Source organism: Hippocampus bargibanti, linkage group LG07 (genome assembly GCF_051943395.1).
Source record: "Hippocampus bargibanti isolate YZ-2025 linkage group LG07, ASM5194339v1, whole genome shotgun sequence".
Taxonomy (NCBI): domain Eukaryota; kingdom Metazoa; phylum Chordata; class Actinopteri; order Syngnathiformes; family Syngnathidae; genus Hippocampus; species Hippocampus bargibanti.
In genome coordinates this window covers 22,829,609-22,852,699 of record NC_142740.1, presented here as the reverse complement: position 1 = coordinate 22,852,699, position 23,091 = coordinate 22,829,609, and the positions used below count along the sequence as shown (strand labels likewise).

General features: G+C 39.2%; 1 protein-coding gene across 1 annotated transcript in view; it reads right to left on the bottom strand.

Annotated features, from left to right (window-relative positions):
• Positions 1-20,567, bottom strand: part of nr5a2 (nuclear receptor subfamily 5, group A, member 2) — a 57,260-nt gene extending 36,693 nt beyond the window's left edge. Inside the window, exons 1-4 of the mRNA XM_089000250.1 lie at positions 20,265-20,567; positions 17,736-17,854; positions 14,436-14,577; positions 8,308-9,014 (exon numbers count right to left, since the gene is read on the bottom strand). Coding sequence (XP_088856376.1) covers positions 8,308-9,014; positions 14,436-14,577; positions 17,736-17,854; positions 20,265-20,346 — 1,050 coding nt within the window. The 5' untranslated portion in view covers positions 20,347-20,567. The remainder of the gene's footprint in view (positions 1-8,307; positions 9,015-14,435; positions 14,578-17,735; positions 17,855-20,264) is intronic.
• Between the last annotated feature and the right edge of the window lie 2,524 nt (positions 20,568-23,091).

Below are 23,091 nucleotides of genomic sequence, written 5' to 3'. Positions count from 1 at the left end.
CCCAAAGTGTCCTCACTCCTTTTCAAAAATAGAGCAGAATCAAATAAGCATCAGAAATAGAAACTCGAGGACAACTGTTGACAGCTCCGTGACAAAAGAAGCAGAGACTGCACAACCTCTTGGCAGGCTGGATTACAGCCACATAATTGCGGCCATACAATGTGGGAACATAAGACACCAAATGTGATTCTTGTTTTTTTTTTTTTTTTTTTTTTTTTTTTTTTTGTATTTCCGTGACAAAGTGCTGTCAATACTGTACAAAGTTCTGGTGCAACCAGTAAATCCGTTTTCTTACATCATTTTTATGTGCCGGTACTGTAATTGAATCATTAGCAGCTTCATCTGACTTCATGGGGGATGACGGGTAGTCCCGATCTGATTCTGAGGTGTGTACAGGTGCCACTATGTCTCAAATTGTGAAACAAATCCATGTATCAAGTCACTTATCAAAATGCAGAAAATATAAAGAATACACAGGTAGCTATATGTGTTGTGTTTTGTTTTGTTTTGTTTTAGGTTGAGGGTCATCATAAAGCTATATAGCCACACCTCGGCCCCTCTGACCTCTAGGAAACTGAATAGTCACAGGCTATTTAGAGGTAAAGTGCCGCCTCCTCACACTCATCTTTGTAGTTGTCTTAACCATGCCGGCCACCCTCATGCCATACCATAACCAGTCTGGCTGCACACAACCTTTTTGCCTGTTTAGGGCGACATTCAGGCAAAGAGTGATGGTAATTTATACCAGAGTTACATGAAAGGTAGGGCAAATCACCTGCTGCCAGTCAAAGGCAACACAGGTCTTCAAATTCTTCTAAAAAAGAAAAAAGAACTCTTTATTTTTTTCTTGGGGGGGTCAAGTAAATTATTCATAAAATTTTAGAAAAACAGGCTCAATTATGTCAATAAAAAGATTTATCCATTCAATCCATCCAATCCATTCAAAATGAATGTATATTTATCAGCACAGCACAGAGGATCAGCACAGATCAGCACAGAGGAAGTACAGTTTTTTTTAACTTTGATAGATGTGTTGACTTAATTTATTAGAGCAGCACCCTTACATTCCCTTTGTTTACCCAATTTCGTTCCGTTTTACTGTCACTTTCCTCTCCATCTTTCAACTACTCCCTCCCATAACATGCTGATTTGACTGCCAACTTGTGCCAGCAACTGTGCACGACTGTAACCGTGCACCTCTGTCCCCACATTAACAAGCAGGATGACATGCCAATAAAAATGCTTTTACACTGATCGTTCCCAAAGATAGACTGAAGCATGACCTGTTCTCCTGTAGAGAGCCCAGAGTGCTCACAAATGTGAATCAAGCTGCGCTAACTTACCTTAAAATGAAAAAGTACAGCAGCCAAAACATCTCCCATTTTTAGCTTTTCTTTTGTCGCTTCATTAGCAGTGCTTAGAAGCATGTGGCTAAATTGGAGAAAAGCGGAGGGAGATGGAAGTTGAAAAATGCATCTCTCCAAATTTAGGTGGTGCAACAATTTTAAACACATACATTCAGGCACACACATACGTGCACGCAAAATAAACCTTATCAGCTAACCTGCATATGTCTCGTGAAATCAAATAAAAACTCCTGGGATCAAAAGCATACTGTATGACTAGTACCGTGTTTTGGCTTGAGACATTTTAGTTTCTTTTGTGCCAATTGTGCTTTTAATTGTGTGCTGTCTTGTACGTACAATGTCATTTATCTCAATAAGGTAACCCACATATTGGGGATTTTGCCACTTAATTCCACACTCTGCATTTCTCTCCCATGGCCCACAATTATGGCCCTTGTGTTTAACATCCATTGAATGAATATATATCTGACAGTTTCTATTAAAAGTGAGCATAATGTGCCTGATGTATTCACACATTTTAAGATGACTTCGAAAATATGATTACTCTGTGCGTGCTTTTAAATGTTTTAGGGATGTTTGTGACTTGCTGAATCTATCAAGAAATTGAGTATATAAATATAAAATATGATGAGAGTGTGAAAGGAAATGAGGTTTAGTCGTTTACCGGAACTCTGTATACTTTTGATGAGTGACTTTCATCCTTTATCAAAGCAACAAGTAGATGAGCAGACTTCGTTCATGCTAACCTCCTGTTGTGTCCTCTGGGAGGGGCCAAACTAAATCTTTCCTTTTAACAAGTTCACAGTACTTCCTTCCGGCCCCCAGCAGTCCCTTGTGGTTGGACCTATGGGACCATTACAATATTTGGGAAGGCAGTGTCTTAAAGCTAAGTCAACAACCATCAAGGGAACTTAGGAGGAAGTTACTTTTGGGCTGTCCACACTTGGAACATCTAAGACACGGTGGGCACTCCAAGCCCAGAGGACCTCAGGTACAACACACACATGGCTGATGTGCTTCCTCTTCTGGGAACATCATGGATGCATTCAGAATCCACCTTTAGCCATTAGTTACTGTAGGTTGGAATATGGCTTCCTCAAACCAAATCCTTAAATCCACCTCCTCCTGTTTGTACCTGTGCTGACACATGAAAGCTCGTTCTACACTAGTTCTGAAAAACTGAGCTTGATCTTCTGATTTTTGGTCTACTATTTATGAATGACCTGAGACCCCCCTCCTCCCTCACCTGACCTGATCAAACAGATATTATTACTACTAAAATAGCATCGCACACGTAGCTTTAGAATCTACAAGCAGTCGGTGGTGAAGGTGGCTAGCCGAGGGAGACTTAGATAGGTGAGCAGAAGACAAAAAAATTGAAATTCAGTGGAGACTTAGACAACTTCCATCGGCTTAGTGTGTGTTGGTGTGCACTGTGGGATACTACACATACATATTTGTGTATATGTTGGAGAAGCAAGGAGGCCTGTTATCTATGACTGAACAAATGCTGTGTTGTTGAGGAAGCTGCTGCACAGGGGTGGGGGGTGTTTGTCTGCCCGAATGGTGCTGCTCTTCAAATGAAATAATATATCTTTGAAAGCCTACGCGCTGCGCCGTCCCCGCTGCCGTATATCAAGCACACGAGCGTCTGGTGTAGTAGCTCCAGGCCCATTAACCTTCCACCTGTCCCCCCCTTTTTTTGACACCCCCTATCGAAATCCACCTTCGGATCATCTTTTCACCCCTCCTGCTGTCCTTCACCACAGTCCCTCTCCTCCTCCTCCTGCCCTTCGTCGCCGCTGCTCGCAGCCTCTTGTTCATCTTCCCATTTAACCCCCTCCTCTGTTCCCTTCACCTTCCTCTTCCTCATTTCCCTCTTCCTCTCATCCAAGCCTTCTGTGACAGTGCCTTCTCATCATGTCTCCACCTCTTCGTCTCCTTCACTGTAGCGCCTCCCATCTTTTTGTGCCACTTGCCTCACTTTTATCACCATATCCCTCTATCTCCAAGTGTTCTCTCCACCAAAATTGTTCACGTTGTCTTTCTTACTCCCTGAGCCACTTACGACTAAAATCTCTTCTACTTTTGTTCGCATCTTGTAACTCGTTGCCCCTGTCTTATGTTGACTGTGTCGTTTTTTTAAACACCAGTGGCTTATGTGTGTGGCGGGGGACTGCATGTGTGTGTGATTTCTCCACTTCCTCTGTACTTTTCTTCACTGTCTCTGTGTTCTCTCTGCATGCCTTTTCTACTTGCGTCCTCTCTTTGTTTCACCCCTGTTCTCGTTGCCTGATCTCTCTTTTACCCGGCCATCTGGTTATCCAATATGGCCGCCCCATCTCAGCTGGGAGCTTTCCCAGGGAACCAAATTTCTAATACAGTTCCTCCTCTACTTAATGGGCCTCCACTCTGCTTTTGCAATTCCTGCTGCATGCAACACACACAAAAGAAATCGAAAATGAAGTTTGATGATTGATCAAAAAACACCCCCATATCTCCGATACAAACAGTGAAGTAAGATTTGGACACGTCAGAGGCAATACCTCTGCCATTTCTATTATCACATTGATGGACTAAATATACACCATTGGTAAAGTTTCACCACATTTTGCACAACAAATGTAATAATCATCATAAGTAAGATACTGCTTCGCTTTAACTAAGTGACAAGATAATTAAGATGCCAAGACTATTGCGGCCAAGGCATGACAAGGTGAGATTCTTTGGGCTAATCTGCAAAATGAATAAGCAGATGTGAACTTGATGATTGGATGATTTCTCAAAGAACTTTTTTTCTTCTTTTGTGTGTTCAATGAATTACTTGCTGGCGAGTGCATGCTGACTCGGTACACCGACGTTGTTTATGCATCCAAAATGAGAGACCAATCTGCTTTATTAAAAGGTGTGGAGAGGAAAGTGGCAGCAGGGACAATGTGTTGAAAAGGGGAATGGGTTAGGAAAGGGACAAATAAACATGTCAATCATCAATATCGCACACCTTTTAAATTCTCTTTCATTATGTTTTTTGTTATGCTAATCGTGTTGGGACAACCATCCCATAATGCTCGCACAATGGTGCACAGTGCAGCGGGAGACCAGCACACCGCAGATCACAAGTCACACTGGGAACACTTAGGAACACTTAGTGTAGCCAATAAATATATTTGAAAAGCTTGAAAGTATATTATTTTATATATTATATAACATTTTTGTCAGTACTATACAAAAATGTTTGATAATGCACATAATACTGTTGACTGCACATTATATATATATATATATATATGTGTGTGTGTGTGTGTGTGTGTGTGTGTGTGTGTGTGTGTGTGTACTGTATATATGTAACTGCTATATAACTGCTGCATTTCCTATGCTGGTTTTGATTGTCCTGTGAGACATCATCACTAGTGGGATACTATTCAATCATTTTCAGCTAAATTATATAATTTACCTGAACATGATATGTCATTCTAAATTATATTGCCTATCTATTAATCAATGGCAGTGATATTTATTGATAGATTGAACATTTTCATGAGGTACATTAATCTGGTAGGTACAGTAAAACTGTGCATCCACCTTTCTTATGACTGAGTAGTATATTTTTGTTCCACTAAAAATGCCCATATAATCAAGGAGTGAGGTTTTGTGAGCGTGTGTGTAAATTGTGACAAGATTATCAGAAAATCAGTTTTAATACTTTTATTGATGTTTTTGTTTGCAGTGTGCTATGAAATGTGTCTACACTAAAATGAGCACCTTGGGTCAATAAAGGTTTAGAAACACTCTTGTTCCATTGATATTTGGGAAGAGCTAATCTTAATGTCTGAGCGGCTTGAGTGTGGCACGTTGCCGCTTCTCTTTCCAGACAACAGGGATTTTCAGAAGTTCTCGCTTATGGCTAAATGCGTCCTAGTCTCGTGATTATCACTAAAATTCTTTTGTTCTTACTGTGTTAATAATAGTGAGAGCTCAGTGCGTGTGTGCAGTCTGTGTGATTGCAGGAGAGAGGGATCAAGAACGAGAAGGGAAAAAAAAGAGATTGAGAGAGATGAAAGTGGATATACAGTTACCGAAAACCTCATTCCAGCAAGACCTGTGACAAACATTGAATGATTCACTCTGCTTCTGATTCCTACAAGCAGCAGTATCTGATTCCTACCTCACAAGTCACGTCCAGAACTTCAAAGAGCACAGAAGGATTCTAATTCATGTCAAATTTTCAACACACTTTTTTTGAATCATAGCATCACCATAACTAACTTCTATAAACAACAAGTGTAAACATGTTTCCACATACTTTAACAGAATAATGGAATAGGGCCACACTCTGTCATCTAGGAAATTCGGAGAGCTATGGTCATGTGAGGCTTTGTGGTTTTCAAATATTGTTCTTGAGCTTCGACTGCCAGTGTGCAGGAAGTGATCACGAAATAAATGTAGGCACTTTTGTATAAACACAATCACAGGCAAATGAAATGAATTCAAATACAATTCTATTAATAAATCAATAAATTAATTCCCAATACAAATCTGTATAATTTAAACAGAAATAGCAGTTTCATAATTAGCAACCCCAAGAGGCTACCCAAAAACAAAGGGCCATGAGAAAGCAATTCCCGTCATACGGTCATTGTTTTCATTGAGCTTCACCACCACTCAAACTAAATATGCTCATTAACTTATTAATCAGTAAAAGCAGGACCTTGTGCACTGTGTGGGAAGCATGCACAGCATTTGCAATTATTTGGATGGGCATTTTGAAAATTACAAAATAGTTATTAGAGTGGGTTTTTCCCCATCAGCTGTCCTGTCTATCCCAAAGAGACGATAGTTCAAGCGGGGCTCTCGAGGGAGCAAAGTGGGGGTACTGCTCAGGAAGAGTATTGTCCTCTATTGAACTCACATCATTCTCTACTCTCCCAGTTCAATGTAAAACCAAAAAAAATGTCAATAGGTGCGACACACAGCATGCTAAATGTCAACATGTGCTTTCAAGGACTTTGTAATTGGCTCCCTTTTATATATCAAAAATAGGATTTATTTCATGTATTATTTTTCATCTGAAAATAAAATTACATTCAGTACGTGCCGGTAATTGTATTACTGCCGCTAGCCTATTAATATGTATTTGAGCCTTTGGCAATGTGCGATGCCAGACAAAAGGTTGCAACAACAGGAGTATGTAAAATGAGGCAAAGCTCTGGCTGTTGAAACCCAAAAGCCCATCCCACTAAAAATACTGACCTTCATTGAGAAGGAAAATAAAATTGTAGTAGTACTTGCAAATAATCATATGAGCTGATTGTTGTGGAAAATATATTCATTTCGTTTCTATGAGATGGTCTCAGCTTGGTATGTATAGATACATACATTTGGTCACATCTGCAACTCCAATTAAATTCTTTGAGAGCTTCTTGGTTTCAAAATTGGACTTTTTTTGATTCAAGACATATACAGTAGCTGATTTTTATTTGCAATGGTAGATGCAACAATAAATCTAATGTTTGATTATTATTGGGACATGAAGCAAAGCATGGTGAAGCAAAGCAAGTAGTATATTTACCAAGTCGCATTCCAAACAACTCCATTAGGATGCCAAAGAAAGAAGTGAGAATTAGGAACACATTAGGTGCTTGAGTACACAACTAAGCTACCATCGTCCATTGATGGAGAAACATAAGAATGTACTTTAAGTGCACGCTACTTATTGCAATAACGACTGTTACAATACAGAATGCTGCTTTGTACAGGGTAATTTAATGCAGAAAAATGGCTCACATCTGTTGGCTACACGTCACAGTGCCAAACCAAACCACCTGAGGTAAATAGCCACCCCCAGGTTGAGTTCTATCAATGTTTCTTCCTGTTCAAAGGGAAGAGGTATTTTACTAGTAAATTTTGTCAAAATCCTTGTTTGTGGTGAGTTATATGATATACAGTAAAGTCTCGTTATATCGATATTCTCGGGAGTCGGAAAAAATATCGATATAACCGGGACTATCGATATATCCGACCCTGTTTGCATGTAATTTTCTCCGTGCGTGCATAGAAATAGTATCGATATAACCGGGACTATCGATATATCCGATATCGATATAACGAGACTTTACTGTATATGATATAGAATGATGGTCATTCAAATAAAATAGTATTTGTGTTTTGTGATTTGTGTTTGATGTGAATTGCAGACACTATCGCTCTAATTTTGGGCTGTATAATACGTCTGATTTTCACAAGTTGAAACCGGAGGTCATGCATTTGTTTCAATTCACAAAAAAAGGAATGGGTGAGATGACTCAAACCCAATAAATATCTTGTCAACTGGGTTACTCACTGGGGTACAGTCAAATGATGTCCCTTAAAATAGAATTTCCAATGGTACAATAATGGTAGTACCTTTGCGTGCACCAACTCTGGAACATATCAGTGCTGCTACCGGGGATCAAGTCAGTCTTGATCTCCTTTCAGATCACATTCGCTGTTATTGTAACGCCGCTGACTCTTCAGTCAATATGCTAACCAGTGACATATCACGTGAAGTGTGCACAGTCAGATCAGAGGAATCACTCATGTGCAGATAAATCACCCAGACTACGACCCTGTGAAAAAGGATGAGGAGTTATTACAGCCCATAGCCAAAATGTGTCAGGTTAGAGGAAAATATGAGTGGCTGCTGAATTGCTGATCAGTTATTAGAGCAGGGTGCGTCCACAGTGCTGTGAAGATTGGTGTTGAAGCAGCCCATATCAGAGGCAGATTAAAGACATGTCTTGCATGGAGTGATTGAATGAATGTCCGTGGACATTTTCCCATTGCCTTTTGTACTCCCCCAGTCATTCGTGTAACACGCACAGAACCAGATATTTGGATAAAAACTATTTCAAATACAACTAGAAATGAATCTTGACACTGTCAAGACCGTGCGCACACCCACCTTGAGTTCACGGAAGAAGATACTGCTGCGAGCCCACTCCACAATGGAGAAGAGTGTTTGGTCAGCCATCTTGCACATGAGACCGAAGGTGTTGAGCTTTTCGTGCTTGCCTCGGCTGGCCTGCTCCTGCTGCAGGTAGGCCAGGATCTTTGCTTGAATCTGAGGCTCGTCCGGTTCACACTTGAGCAGCTCTACGATCAAGTGGGGGAAACTGGGCGATGAGCTCGACTGGTAGGCATCAACGTAGGCGTAGCCCATGATGGACTCAGGGGAGCTGGTGTATGGGTCTGGGTACTCAGACTTAATAGTACGTGTGCCCTGGAAGTGTCCGTAGGCTGTTTGGTAGCCCTGCAAGCTGCCGGCGTGCGGTGGCATTGCCATGCTGACTGGTGAGGTGACGAAAGGACTGCGGTCGTAGTCTGTTGGGGGTAAGGCGGTGGCATGATGGTGGTGGTGATGGTGGTGACTGGTGTGGTGGCCACTGTGATGGCTCAGTGGCAGCCCCTTGGAGGCAGCTGAGTGAATGTTCTGAATGGCCGATGAGATGGTGAGGTCGGTGGGGACCGCCTGCATCACCTGGCTCATGGCCTCGATTTTCAGGCCGTTAGCTCGGATCAGCGCTTTCTTCTGTTGCTTGAGGGCCCGGTCACGTTTGTACATGGGGCCAAACTTGTTGCGTCCTCCCCGCATGCGATCTGCTCGCACAGCTGCAAAAAATCAAAAAAGATGAGAAAAGATAAAGGGGTAAGAAAAATATTCTTATAGGTACATTTGAGCCATTCTATATGTGAACATCCTGTTCTTACACGAACATGGTCAAATAATTGTAAAATGTGTGTATTTTGGCAATACATATTATAGTTCTGACAAAAATTTGAATAAATTCACATTTTTGTTGTTGAATGTTCTGGCAGGTCCTTTGTTTTTTTAATATATCCACTTTAATTCTACATGGATATGCTGTAATTTGAAATATAATTTGCCCACAGATAATTAGCTTTATAGATGTGAACTAAGTAATTGTAATGTCTATGTGGGACAAGGGTTTTCCAGCGTTGATTACACTTGACATTGTTGACTCTTAAAGCCAACAGGTCTAACAGATAGTGAAGTTACTCATTCACTAAAGACACAAACTTCCCTGCATGGAAATACAAATGAAAAATATAGCCAGACACAGAGTATTTTTCAAAAAAGCCATCCTGGAAAGACAAAACTCGATCCGAAGAATTTGCATGGGGATTCCCACCATGCCCTATCATCTTCACGCAGGATGCCATGGCGAGGATATCACTGCATGTGTTCTGTTAGTGTGTCTACTGAATGAGATAGTTACACATTGAACTGCTACTGGGGCCATGTGTGATCTGGCTGACTGCTGCCATCGTAGAACGGCTCTGCTGCCTCCCACTCAGGGGGCATGAGCGTTAATTATTCATATTTAATCACCCTTTACTCCGACCCCACGCAATGAGCTAGTAGATATTGGTCGACTAAACAGAGAACCTCGCTGCAATACTGCAGTAATCGACCATCTGGAGTTTGTGGACTGTCATGCAGTGGACTGTCAAGTGGACTTTTACATTTTGATTCCTGAGATACCATGGTGACTTGGCCCTGGACCACTATAGCTCATAATGTCTTAATAGATTATATAAAAAAACAAACACACACACACACACACACACACACACACACACACACACACACACACACACACACACACACACACGCGCACACACACACACACACACACACACACACACACACACACACACACACACACACACACACGCACACACGCGAGGACAACTGAGGAGTAGTTGTGGAGCACTGGAAAAGATGAGCCCCCTCCCCTGCAACCCCACTGCACACTCCCTTTGCATGCACTCCTAAGATGCCTAGGGAGTGATTTTAATGACCTGTTAGAAAAGTGTCTGTCACTGATTTGAACCATTACATCAAACACACACACACGCACACACACATATACACTGCTAAATTCAATGCAATGCACTTGCCTTGATCACAGACATAGATGGACGCATGAAGTCTTCACACTTAGAGGAGTCTACAATGCTTAATGTAGTGCATTGCACAAAAGCTTCACTGGAAGTTAACTTGCATTGAAGTTATCATAGCACTTCATATTTACATAATATTGACTCTACAGTTAAAAAAATCAAGGATAATTGTGATAAGTGTATCCATTTATTCATTTGTGCAGAGCCATTCAAAAAATGTATGATATATCTGCAAAATTGCAAGTAATCAGTTGAGAAAGCCATGTCTGTCCTAGACAAATGAGGCTCATACAGCCTTTTTGTCGGGGTACATCAGAAAAATAAGGATTACGGACCATGTACACTAACATTCCTAAACATTCAGATGCATTTATAAAAACAAGCATAATTAGATTACATTCCACACTGTACGGGACATTTTTTCTGTGCCCTTTCTCTTCCACCCAACATCCGCAATATTGACTCCCTCCCTATTTTCAAGGCTCACCTCAAAACCCACTTGTTTAAAATTGCTTTCAATGTATAGTTCTATCTGCTATTTTATTATGTATCATTTTACTTATGGTTTTATTGTTATGTGCTTTGTTTTATTGTTTTTATTTTAAAGTGTCCTTGAGTGTTTTGAAAGGCACTTGAAATAAAATGTATTATTATTATTATTATTATTATTATTATTATTATTATTATTATTATTATTATTATTATTATTATTAGTTTTTGTTAGATTTTTCAAAATATACATTTCTTGACAGTCTTTTCTTGGCACACACACAAACATACACACAAACACACACACACACACACACACGCACACGCACACACGCACACACGCACACACACGCAAACAGCCATTCACAGTTCTCGGTGCTTATGTCCACTGATTTATGGTTGTTTAATATCCAGGATATTAAGTACATGCAGGTGAGGAAACCTGTCGGTCGCCAGCATATTAATGGTTCCTGCAGAGCCTTGCTGACACCCTGTTTGTCATTTCAGGGCTTCAACCTCTGCTCTGGATGCGCCCTATCCTGTGCGCACACATGAATACCTATGATACCTATGCATACGTAATGGAACAGCTGCCTCGCTTCACATAGCGGCAGGATAATAAAGTGGGAAAAAAAGTAATGACAGCAGGTTAATTAGTAATGGACAAGAATTATTTTGATGCTTGTTGCTTCCATTCCATTGCTTCCATTTTAAAAGTGGCTTCACGTGCATGCAGATACATTCGCTGACCACAAACCATGTCAGGAGATGAATGACAGTAGCTATATATATTTTTTAAATCTACTTTGTACCATGACAAAAATAAATAAATAAATAAATACAATATAAAGCAATTGCCAATGAAGCTTTACTTCATTCATTCAAGATTGAAATAAAACGGTAACAAAACAGCCATGGCCAAGATTGTTACCTGTTGGACAGCATCAAGTACAATAAGAGCAAAATCAGGTTTGAAGTGATGGATCTGTCTTTATAAAAGATAAACAAAGACTTCTTAAATTATACAAAGAAATTCACAACTCCAATATTTTGGAGGGCAGACAGCAGCTTCCCAAAAACAAATTGTAAAATTGAGAAATATTGCATTAAAACCTGGTAGAAGCAGCAACAAATTTTCGCCGTGGAGAGAGCGAGACTGCAACAATTGCATCCCCAATTTTTCCATTGGTGACATATAATAATGCCTTCTTATGACTGGCTCCAATCAGCCATTCACTCATTTTGAACCTTCAAATCTGCATTGCTGAAAAATAGCTGGGTTTACACATATTATTTAGAGTAGTGGCGGTGCGTCGGGCATCGTGTTGTACAGATAATGTGAGAGTTGACTTGCCCTTTAAAGGATCTTCTAACAATTTTGAAATGCTTATATCTGTTTTACAGTATGACCGCAAATAATTTCTACTATAACTACTACACATAACTACTATACATTTTTGTTTCTCTTTAAGTTTCACATGGCAAAAATTCCACGTGAGGATAAAAATTTTGACTTGCTTAAATGATACAGTACGCAGATTTCTGAACTGGATTAACTGCTGGCAAATCAACAAATCTTAGATAATCCAAATAAGACCTACGCAGTCGTTTCCACTCGTTTCACATATTGCTACAAGCTGCTGTGTCATGCCATAAAATAAGCATGAATCCAAAGGGGGCTTTTCGCTTTCACCATTACAATGTTTTTCCATTGGCCGCTTTGTGATCTCGCCTGTGGCCGTCTGAACACCTTTGGCCTTTTCATGAATACATGTATTTGATAAGGAGATGTGTGAGCGCGTGTGGCAAGAGGTGTCAAGCTTCCTGCAAAGGGGTTCTTTAGTGGTTGTGGCAGGAGTCGCCCACTGGAGCTTCTGGGCCTTGAGAGAATGCTGGAGGGCCTGTCTTGCCCCCGAGCTGAAAGTTACAGCCAACAAACCAAACACGGCCAACTGAGCGCCCACGTCAGCTAGAAAATGGCGGGCTGGGACATATTGCCCAGCGGCCATTCATGATTAGGAGCGATTTTTTTGTCTTTTTTTCTTTCTTTTTTTTTTACTTCTCATGTGGAAGAAAGGAGAAGCCCTCTTAAAGATTTACTGAGGCAGTTTGTTGTTTGTCTTTTTTTTAACCACACCCTTGTTGTGATTCTTGTCAGTATTGTCGATATATTTGACAAGATCTAGCATATATTTACAGCAAAAACATTGACTATAGTTTATCATTCAATCGCACCACAAAGTGTGCCCAAATCGTTGACTGGTAGTGTATTAATACTAACAGGAATGCAATATTACCATAAAGAATAATGACATAGATTCTCCGTTAAATAATTGCAATCTTGTGCGATCACTGTAAATTGACCTAACGACTAACGTACGCTCTAGAATCAGTGATTACAAAGGAAAACCAAACAATAATTCATTTGAAATATTGCCTTTGACAAGGAGGAACATTCACCCTTCCATTTTACCACAATTCAACATGAGCAATGTTTGACTGGGCTTCTGAGCTTTGTTCAAATTAAACAAAGAGGCCTCAAACCGGCAAACTGGACGGCCAAAAGTATCATCATTACCATTCTCAAGCACATCAAGTTTTGTATTTTTATTTTTTATTCTCTGTCTTTGCAGGTATTAAGTGTCCAGCAGCTACCAGACACCCTCAAAATCCTTCTAACCCCCATCTAAAATACTCATATGCATTGCTTGTTTTCAACACGTTGGATGAAAGAAGGGAAGGATTGGTGTCAACTGCAATTTTGAGAATAACAAAATTATATATATATATATATTACTGTCAAATGGGATATTCAACTTGTGCAATGCACTATTGTGGATATCTCAATTTGGATTCAAACCCATTGAAATTCAAAATGACCATGGAAGAATACATTTCAAGCCAAAGTATGAATGGGTTCTTCCATAAAGCATTCAACTGTGATTTAATGGAAAATGACGAAATTGTCATTTCACAAGAGCCCTAAAAGTTTATAAAACACCTGTGTGGACGTCCAGAGGCAGTCAGTCACCATGCAATAATTTTTTCCTGATACTTTTCAGAATCAGTAATTGCAAACAGACATCATATCTCGAAAAGTATATGATGCTTGAGCAAAGAATGTTGCCTGCTTTTGCATTTTCACTTGTGCAGATGTGCACAACTTGGAGTTTATTTTTTTATGGAGTGGTGTTCTCATAAAACAACCATAATGAGAAAAGTGGAGTATATAAATGTATTTGTGCAGTAAATACATGGCGGGTTGGCCAAGCTGAAATATTTCTAAATCAGCCTGATTCGTCAAGCGTGTTAATGCTTTCATGCTTGATGGCCATGACATTTTGCACAGCTGGATATACTATATGTATTCTAATTGAGACAAGCCAATTGAACTCCTAAATATCACAAAGTACGAGTCAATGCTTGCAAACACCATATACAGTAGATGTTATATATATATATATATATATATATATATATATATATATATATATATATATATATATATATATATATATATATATATATATATATATATATATATATATATATATATATATATATATAAATCATTTTGGCATGTGAAATGTTCTCACTGTGAATGTATTGCTTTACCTTCCAGCTTCATGCCGACAGTGAGACACTTTTGGAAGCGGCAGTATGGGCAGCGCTTCCTCTGGGTCTTGTCAATCTGGCAACTCTGGTTCTCAATACATGTGTAGCGCTTGTTGTTCTGGACCGTGCGCTTGAAGAAGCCCTGCGGAGGATACCAATTAACATGTCAACCCGTTTGACCCCATCCGTGTGATGGTAATGCACCCATTCACACGCACACTGCCTGAATGTATATCCATACAAACACACACGCACGCACTCCTACACACACACACACACACACACACACACACACACACACACACACACACACACACACACACACACACACACACACACACGCATGCACACACACACATGCACACACTTACGCACACACACTCACACACACAAACTTAATTGTAAATAAATGTTGCATAATTAATGACCAAAAAAGTAAAAGTAGAAAAGTATAATACATACAGTTTTTTTTTCAAATGACACAACTTTTTTTTCAAATATAAATTATAAGCCTGCAACCCTCTTCTTCTTTTCCTTTCGGCTTTTCCCTACAAGGGGTCGCCACAGCAAATCAGTGTCCTCCATCTTTCGAGGTTTGATCTGCATGTTTGCTTTGGCCAAACTTTTACGTCGGATGCCCTTCCTGACACAACCTTCTGTATTTATCCGGGCTTGGGACCGGCACAAGAAGACTTATTTATGAAAATGGATGGATGGATATAAATTATAGTCTCAACTCACTATACACTAATATTGGAGCCGAGATCCACATATCACATCCTGTGTATGAAGTTCTCGAACAAAATATTAATTAGGATAGCCTCCCTTCAACCTTTAATGGAAATCAACTTTCAACATACCACTTTAAAAGAAACACATGAAAGCAGTAACACACTCACTCACTCACATACACACACACACACACACACACACACACACACACACACACACACACACACACACACACACACACACACACATGCGCACACACACACACACACACACACACACACACACACACATACACAGCAGTCCGATATATTAACATAATTCCCAGTTCCAGGATAATAGAGTTCCTGACTGCAACATGGAATTAATTATTGGCAGAATTAATGAAAATCAAATGGCGGAAGGATGGGAGCAGGTAATGTATTCTAAATCCATATTCTCGGAGGAGTGCATGCAGTAATAACCTGAACTTTCCAAAATAAACTAAACGAATAGAGACTGCTGTTCTCAATACTTCCCCAAAAAACAATTACATTGACAATGTAAATCACAGTAAAACATTTTAGGTGAGTGCTTGAAAAAAAAAAAAAAGAATTCATGAAAAATAATCATGAAACAAAACACGGAAAGTGGCTCAAAGTAATAATCGCTGCATGACAAACATGTTTAATATTTAATGTTGTTGTTGAAAAGTGGTCTGAATTTCACATAGTGAAATCTATTCTATCTATCTATCTATCTATCTATCTATCTATCTATCTATCTATCTATCTATCTATCTATCTATCTATCTATCTATCTATCTATCTATCTATCTATCTATCTATCTGTCTGTCTGTCTGTCTGTCTGTCTGTCTGTCTATATTTCTATTATATATATATATATATATATATATATATATATATATATATATATATATAAAAAAAGATTGAACTGCACAAAGGATCATTGCGGTCTCCTCGCATGAAGCAAGGATTCCCAATTTATCTCAAATAAAGACCAACATGGGCATTGTTGGTAACTGAGTTATTTTCACATGTCATTAGTGTGAGACTAATAAAGGCATATCCAATCCATTCGTTCAAGTACAAACAGCAGTGAATATAAGCTTTCACATTCATTTGAAGTTCCTTTCAAAATGCTCACATGTATACTTGAACTCTGTTTGCTTTGTTCATGGTGATCCTGCACCTTGAACCCTGACCTTTTTACCCACTGCTTAAAGAGATGGAAGTTTCAGCCACCTCTAATTTATACTTTATCCTGAGTCTGTTTACTCTTAACTCTGTGCATTTAAATGTTGTACGAGTGGCAAATGAGAAGCCTCTGATGTGTGTACATGATTTTGGGTAGCTAAAAACCGACAGCAAACTAATACATCAGCCAGACAATTACGCGGCTGCCATTAACAATCAGGGAAGTCGCTACATTGAGTCAATCGATGACTGGTTGAAGGTAAATATCAATATTATTAATGTTTCAACACGGATAGACAGTGCTTCATTAAAACACCTCTTCATGTGTAGCCTGCAGGCACACATTCACACAATTCATAGTTAAAACGGGGCGAGGGTGTGTTTGACGCTGAGAAGCTGCACAGATGCCACTGACGTCTTCCTCTAAGCAAGTGCTTCGAGCATCTCAAGGTTGCGATCCAGAATCCAATCTATAACATCTGCTTTGAATAATGACGACACGGGCAAAAAATGTGATGCCACTGCATCAATACTGTTTAGAATACAGTGTATCTACTGTATTTTTTTCTAACTTGTATGAACATCGAGATATTTGCCTTGATAATGCATGTGTGAGGAGAGAGCGGGGATTAGGATAAAAACCTGCTGATGGAGCTTCAAGTCAAAAGTTTACTTTGCAGACGCGATAGAATGGCAAAGCCTTTTCTATTCAGACACTGTTGTTGGTTTGGAAATGAACTTGTGATGAAGAGTTTCCCCACACACATCAGGTATACAAATAGATATTCACGTCCTTAATAACCAAGGCATAGTGATCTCGGCATCACGTTCAAACAAGAGCTTTGTGAAAAACAAATGCATATATGAAGGTAATCATGCTGTCTTTTGTTAGACGGAGTGGGATTACCTACACATTAGTGTGCTGCCAACGCTTGTAACACTTGCAGTAATAATTTATTTTTCTTTTTGTAGTGGCTTCATTTCGCTCTGTCAAAATGTTACAAATGGCTCTCAGATTGATGCAGTGCACTAACAATTACAATTTCAACAATAAACACAATGTTAACAGTACATGCCTCTTCAAAAATGGCAATTAAAGCATTATATTTATAAAGGCAGAATTTCGGATACGCTCCTTGTGTAGTTTTTTATAAAGTGATGTAAGGGTGCCTCATGTTGTAGCCTCGAGTGTATGTTTTTTGCCTTCTCTGACACTGCTCCAACCCAACACACACACACACACACACACACACACACACACACACACACGACCACACACGGCCACACACACACACAGACACACACGCGCGAACACACACACATACATACACGTACATACACACACATAAGAAGAGGGAGATAATGCCCAATAACCTTGCAGCTCTCGCAGGTGAGGAGTCCATAGTGATAGCCTGAAACCTTGTCTCCACACACTGGACACATCTCATCCAGGTCTTCGTCATATGAGTAGTCCATCATTTTTAATTGTGGAACTGCAATTGGGACATACATACAGAGAAAGGACATTCATAATTTTGTCCACATGCAGTTCGGATAGTAACGCGGGTAAAAGTGGGTGACATATAAGTTTTGCTTTGGGGACATTGATTTTGAAGGGGGAAAAAGAAAGAAAACAACGGACAGAAGTCGTCAATTATTTCGCTTAATTCCTACAAACTGGCTTGCACAACCTCACCACACACCTCCCCAAAAAAGACGAATGTGAAAGAGTCTCATAAATATGCAATACTACGTCGAGCACGCTGGGGGACAGACAGATATTAGCGTTAAGGAGCGAAGGAGAACATGTTGCCGCCCACAGACAAATGAAGACACTTACACGCCAGTGCATATGCATTAACACACCCACACACACAAACACACAAACACAAGTGCACCACGCACACAGCACGTAAGCGCTCATCACTGCAGGCCAGCACAGAAACAACCAACATGATTATTCCCTCTGTACCGAACACAACGCTCAAGGCCACTTTATTATTATTATTATTATTATTTCACTTTGTTTTGCTTTCTTGCGTGAATTCGGCATTCATGCAAATCTAACACGACGTTTTTCTTAAATCCTATTCGATATAATAGGGTACACTCCTAAATTGGTGCCATCTAATCTTTCAGTTTAACATATTGTATTCTTGAACTTTTTCGAAAATGTTGCATCAGTCAACACAAGAGAGCCAAATTGACATTTACAACAGTTGCAAAAAAATACATCCCGATCATTTTAACAGACGGGATTAAACAGTGGGGGGAAAAGTTTTCCCTCTTTTTTATTCATTTCTGTCTTTCTACAGACCTCGTAGACCCCGATCATTTTGTCAATCTTATTGACTTTTTAAATTAGAATATTCATAATTATTGGGGCATTCACCTTCAGCTTGATCAACAAGTTTCATTGCGTGCCGCTCGCGTGTTTTGCATTCAGAAAGAATATATAGAAAACATCTTTGTATGGGCTTTCTAAAACAAAAATAATGATAATAATTAAAACGCGGGGACCTCTTCTGGTGTGTGCAATAATCGTAATTTATTCGCTTATATTTCTACTTTAAAAATAATTTACACTATTCAGGAAAAGGTTGCAACCGTGGAGTTTAGAGAGACATGCACGTCGTTCGTGGAAAATAGCGACGTGCGCAATACAGTAGATGTTTTAACAAATTTCACAGGGGATGAAACGAAGACAATTAAAAATGCTCATGGCTGATTTTTAAAAATAGAGACTAAGTCACATTTCAATTGCATACATTCTCATTTGCAGTTGTTGGCGTTTTATTTGAGCAATACATTTATTCTGAAATAGATAGCATTGACAAAATCAAAATTCCAATAAAAGAAGGGGGCGTATCCCGGGCTACCTTGTTTTACTGCGTGTGTAAAATCTGATAAGTGTCCCACTCACAAGCCACTCTTTTACTTGTAAGAGAGTCTTGGCTCTGTTATCAGCATCTCATAAACGCGCCGGATAATTGATCCCCTGTTAGATCGCCACAAATGAAAAAAAAAAAACCGAATTAGACGTGCATCTTAAATTGTATCATGACAGGCGACGCATTTGTAGAAATGTTTTTTTTTAATTTCCACTAGAGCGCAATTAAAGCTGGAAAATTGAAACGGTTTGTAATTGTGATCCGTTATTTTAACTCACAAAATATGAATTAGCCAGGTTTTAAAAATGTACAGTCCAGTAAAAAATCAGTTATTTTAAACGGTACGAGTCACCGCAAATTTGGTCATTGGTCAAAAAACATTTCAAACTTTCGTGACATTTCTGCTAAATATGTATATATATATATATATATATATACGTATTTTTAAATGCTCAAATTGTAACATATTTTTTCCGATACAAAATGAGGATGAAAATCAATCCATACACACTTCGAATAATTTTACAAAAATTAACAAAATTAAACACTTGACAGCTTGGAATCAAGACTTTGCAGGTGTTGATACCGCTTTACTTTGTATTGCGCAAGAAAAATATTAGCTTTTGTTTTACACATGCATGTGTAAAACAAAAGGGATAGTGTCTTAAAGGGGTTATTCATTGGAGCAATATAAAACCGTTGAAGCAGTTGGACAATTTTTACCCGTCAGGACACCTCCACTTGAAGCGTGGCTGTAATTGAGCAGCAAGCCACAAATGGAGCCCGTGTTACACATGCACTTATATTTTTACTTCAATTCTGACTCGTGAAGGACAAAAAACAACAGAATGCTCTGCAAACACAAACATCTTTCATCCTCTTGACAGCCGCCAGAAAAGATGCAATTTTCGACTAAAACGTTCGACCAAAATTACATCATCGTCAGTTAGCTCCACTTCATAAAATGCGATTTGCACGTTTGTTGTCTAAAATGAAAAGTGTCAGCTCTTACCTTGCACTTTTCTTGGCATGTGTCCTTGCTCCCCATACGATCGAGAGAGTCCCAGCGAGTCAGTCTCGACTTTGGGCAGCATGTCAGCGCCGCCGGCCTCAGCTCAGCGGAAATTCAGACGCGAGGGACAAGTTGGATGCAAAAAAAAACTTTGGTGCACTTTTTAGTCAAAGTGGCCCAGAACTATGGCTGTCGTTCTTCTCCTGTATATCTCGAGTCTGGCGCGCTTTTATGTTGATAGTCATCCGTAAATATACCGCAATTCTAATTGTCTCAATGTCATTGTGTTACTAAAAAAAATAAAAGAAACACACACAGAAACAACCAACATGATTATTCCCTCTGTACCGAACACAACGCTCAAGGCCACTTTATTATTATTATTATTATTATTTCACTTTGTTTTGCTTTCTTGCGTGAATTCGGCATTCATGCAAATCTAACACGACGTTTTTCTTAAATCCTATTCGATATAATAGGGTACACTCCTAAATTGGTGCCATCTAATCTTTCAGTTTAACATATTGTATTCTTGAACTTTTTCGAAAATGTTGCATCAGTCAACACAAGAGAGCCAAATTGACATTTACAACAGTTGCAAAAAAATACATCCCGATCATTTTAACAGACGGGATTAAACAGTGGGGGGAAAAGTTTTCCCTCTTTTTTATTCATTTCTGTCTTTCTACAGACCTCGTAGACCCCGATCATTTTGTCAATCTTATTGACTTTTTAAATTAGAATATTCATAATTATTGGGGCATTCACCTTCAGCTTGATCAACAAGTTTCATTGCGTGCCGCTCGCGTGTTTTGCATTCAGAAAGAATATATAGAAAACATCTTTGTATGGGCTTTCTAAAACAAAAATAATGATAATAATTAAAACGCGGGGACCTCTTCTGGTGTGTGCAATAATCGTAATTTATTCGCTTATATTTCTACTTTAAAAATAATTTACACTATTCAGGAAAAGGTTGCAACCGTGGAGTTTAGAGAGACATGCACGTCGTTCGTGGAAAATAGCGACGTGCGCAATACAGTAGATGTTTTAACAAATTTCACAGGGGATGAAACGAAGACAATTAAAAATGCTCATGGCTGATTTTTAAAAATAGAGACTAAGTCACATTTCAATTGCATACATTCTCATTTGCAGTTGTTGGCGTTTTATTTGAGCAATACATTTATTCTGAAATAGATAGCATTGACAAAATCAAAATTCCAATAAAAGAAGGGGGCGTATCCCGGGCTACCTTGTTTTACTGCGTGTGTAAAATCTGATAAGTGTCCCACTCACAAGCCACTCTTTTACTTGTAAGAGAGTCTTGGCTCTGTTATCAGCATCTCATAAACGCGCCGGATAATTGATCCCCTGTTAGATCGCCACAAATGAAAAAAAAAACCGAATTAGACGTGCATCTTAAATTGTATCATGACAGGCGACGCATTTGTAGAAATGTTTTTTTTTTTAATTTCCACTAGAGCGCAATTAAAGCTGGAAAATTGAAACGGTTTGTAATTGTGATCCGTTATTTTAACTCACAAAATATGAATTAGCCAGGTTTTAAAAATGTACAGTCCAGTAAAAAATCAGTTATTTTAAACGGTACGAGTCACCGCAAATTTGGTCATTGGTCAAAAAACATTTCAAACTTTCGTGACATTTCTGCTAAATATGTATATATATATATATATACGTATTTTTAAATGCTCAAATTGTAACATACTTTTTCCGATACAAAATGAGGATGAAAATCAATCCATACACACTTCGAATAATTTTACAAAAATTAACAAAATTAAACACTTGACAGCTTGGAATCAAGACTTTGCAGGTGTTGATACCGCTTTACTTTGTATTGCGCAAGAAAAATATTAGCTTTTGTTTTACACATGCATGTGTAAAACAAAAGGGATGGTGTCTTAAAGGGGTTATTCATTGGAGCAATATAAAACCGTTGAAGCAGTTGGACAATTTTTACCCGTCAGGACACCTCCACTTGAAGCGTGGCTGTAATTGAGCAGCAAGCCACAAATGGAGCCCGTGTTACACATGCACTTATATTTTTACTTCAATTCTGACTCGTGAAGGACAAAAAACAACGGAATGCTCTGCAAACACAAACATCTTTCATCCTCTTGACAGCCGCCAGAAAAGATGCAATTTTCGACTAAAACGTTCGACCAAAATTACATCATCGTCAGTTAGCTCCACTTCATAAAATGCGATTTGCACGTTTGTTGTCTAAAATGAAAAGTGTCAGCTCTTACCTTGCACTTTTCTTGGCATGTGTCCTTGCTCCCCATACGATCGAGAGAGTCCCAGCGAGTCAGTCTCGACTTTGGGCAGCATGTCAGCGCCGCCGGCCTCAGCTCAGCGGAAATTCAGACGCGAGGGACAAGTTGGATGCAAAAAAAAACTTTGGTGCACTTTTTAGTCAAAGTGGCCCAGAACTATGGCTGTCGTTCTTCTCCTGTATATCTCGAGTCTGGCGCGCTTTTATGTTGATAGTCATCCGTAAATATACCGCAATTCTAATTGTCTCAATGTCATTGTGTTACTAAAAAAAATAAAAGAAACACACAGTCAGAATTACGCACTGAAAAATGAAAGTGTCACTCAGGCACTCGAAACGTGGATTAAAATACGAAATACGTCTTCCTGTTTCGGCTCCTAATGTGTTGTAGGCGCAGCAAGCTAACGAAGTTATTATAAATAACTTTAAGCCTTTTCAAGAAAACCTTGGCGCTCATCTGTGCGTAAAATCAGACTCGGCGCGTCAGACAGGACTGCGGGAGATGTGGAAGGTCTCTTCCTCCTTCCT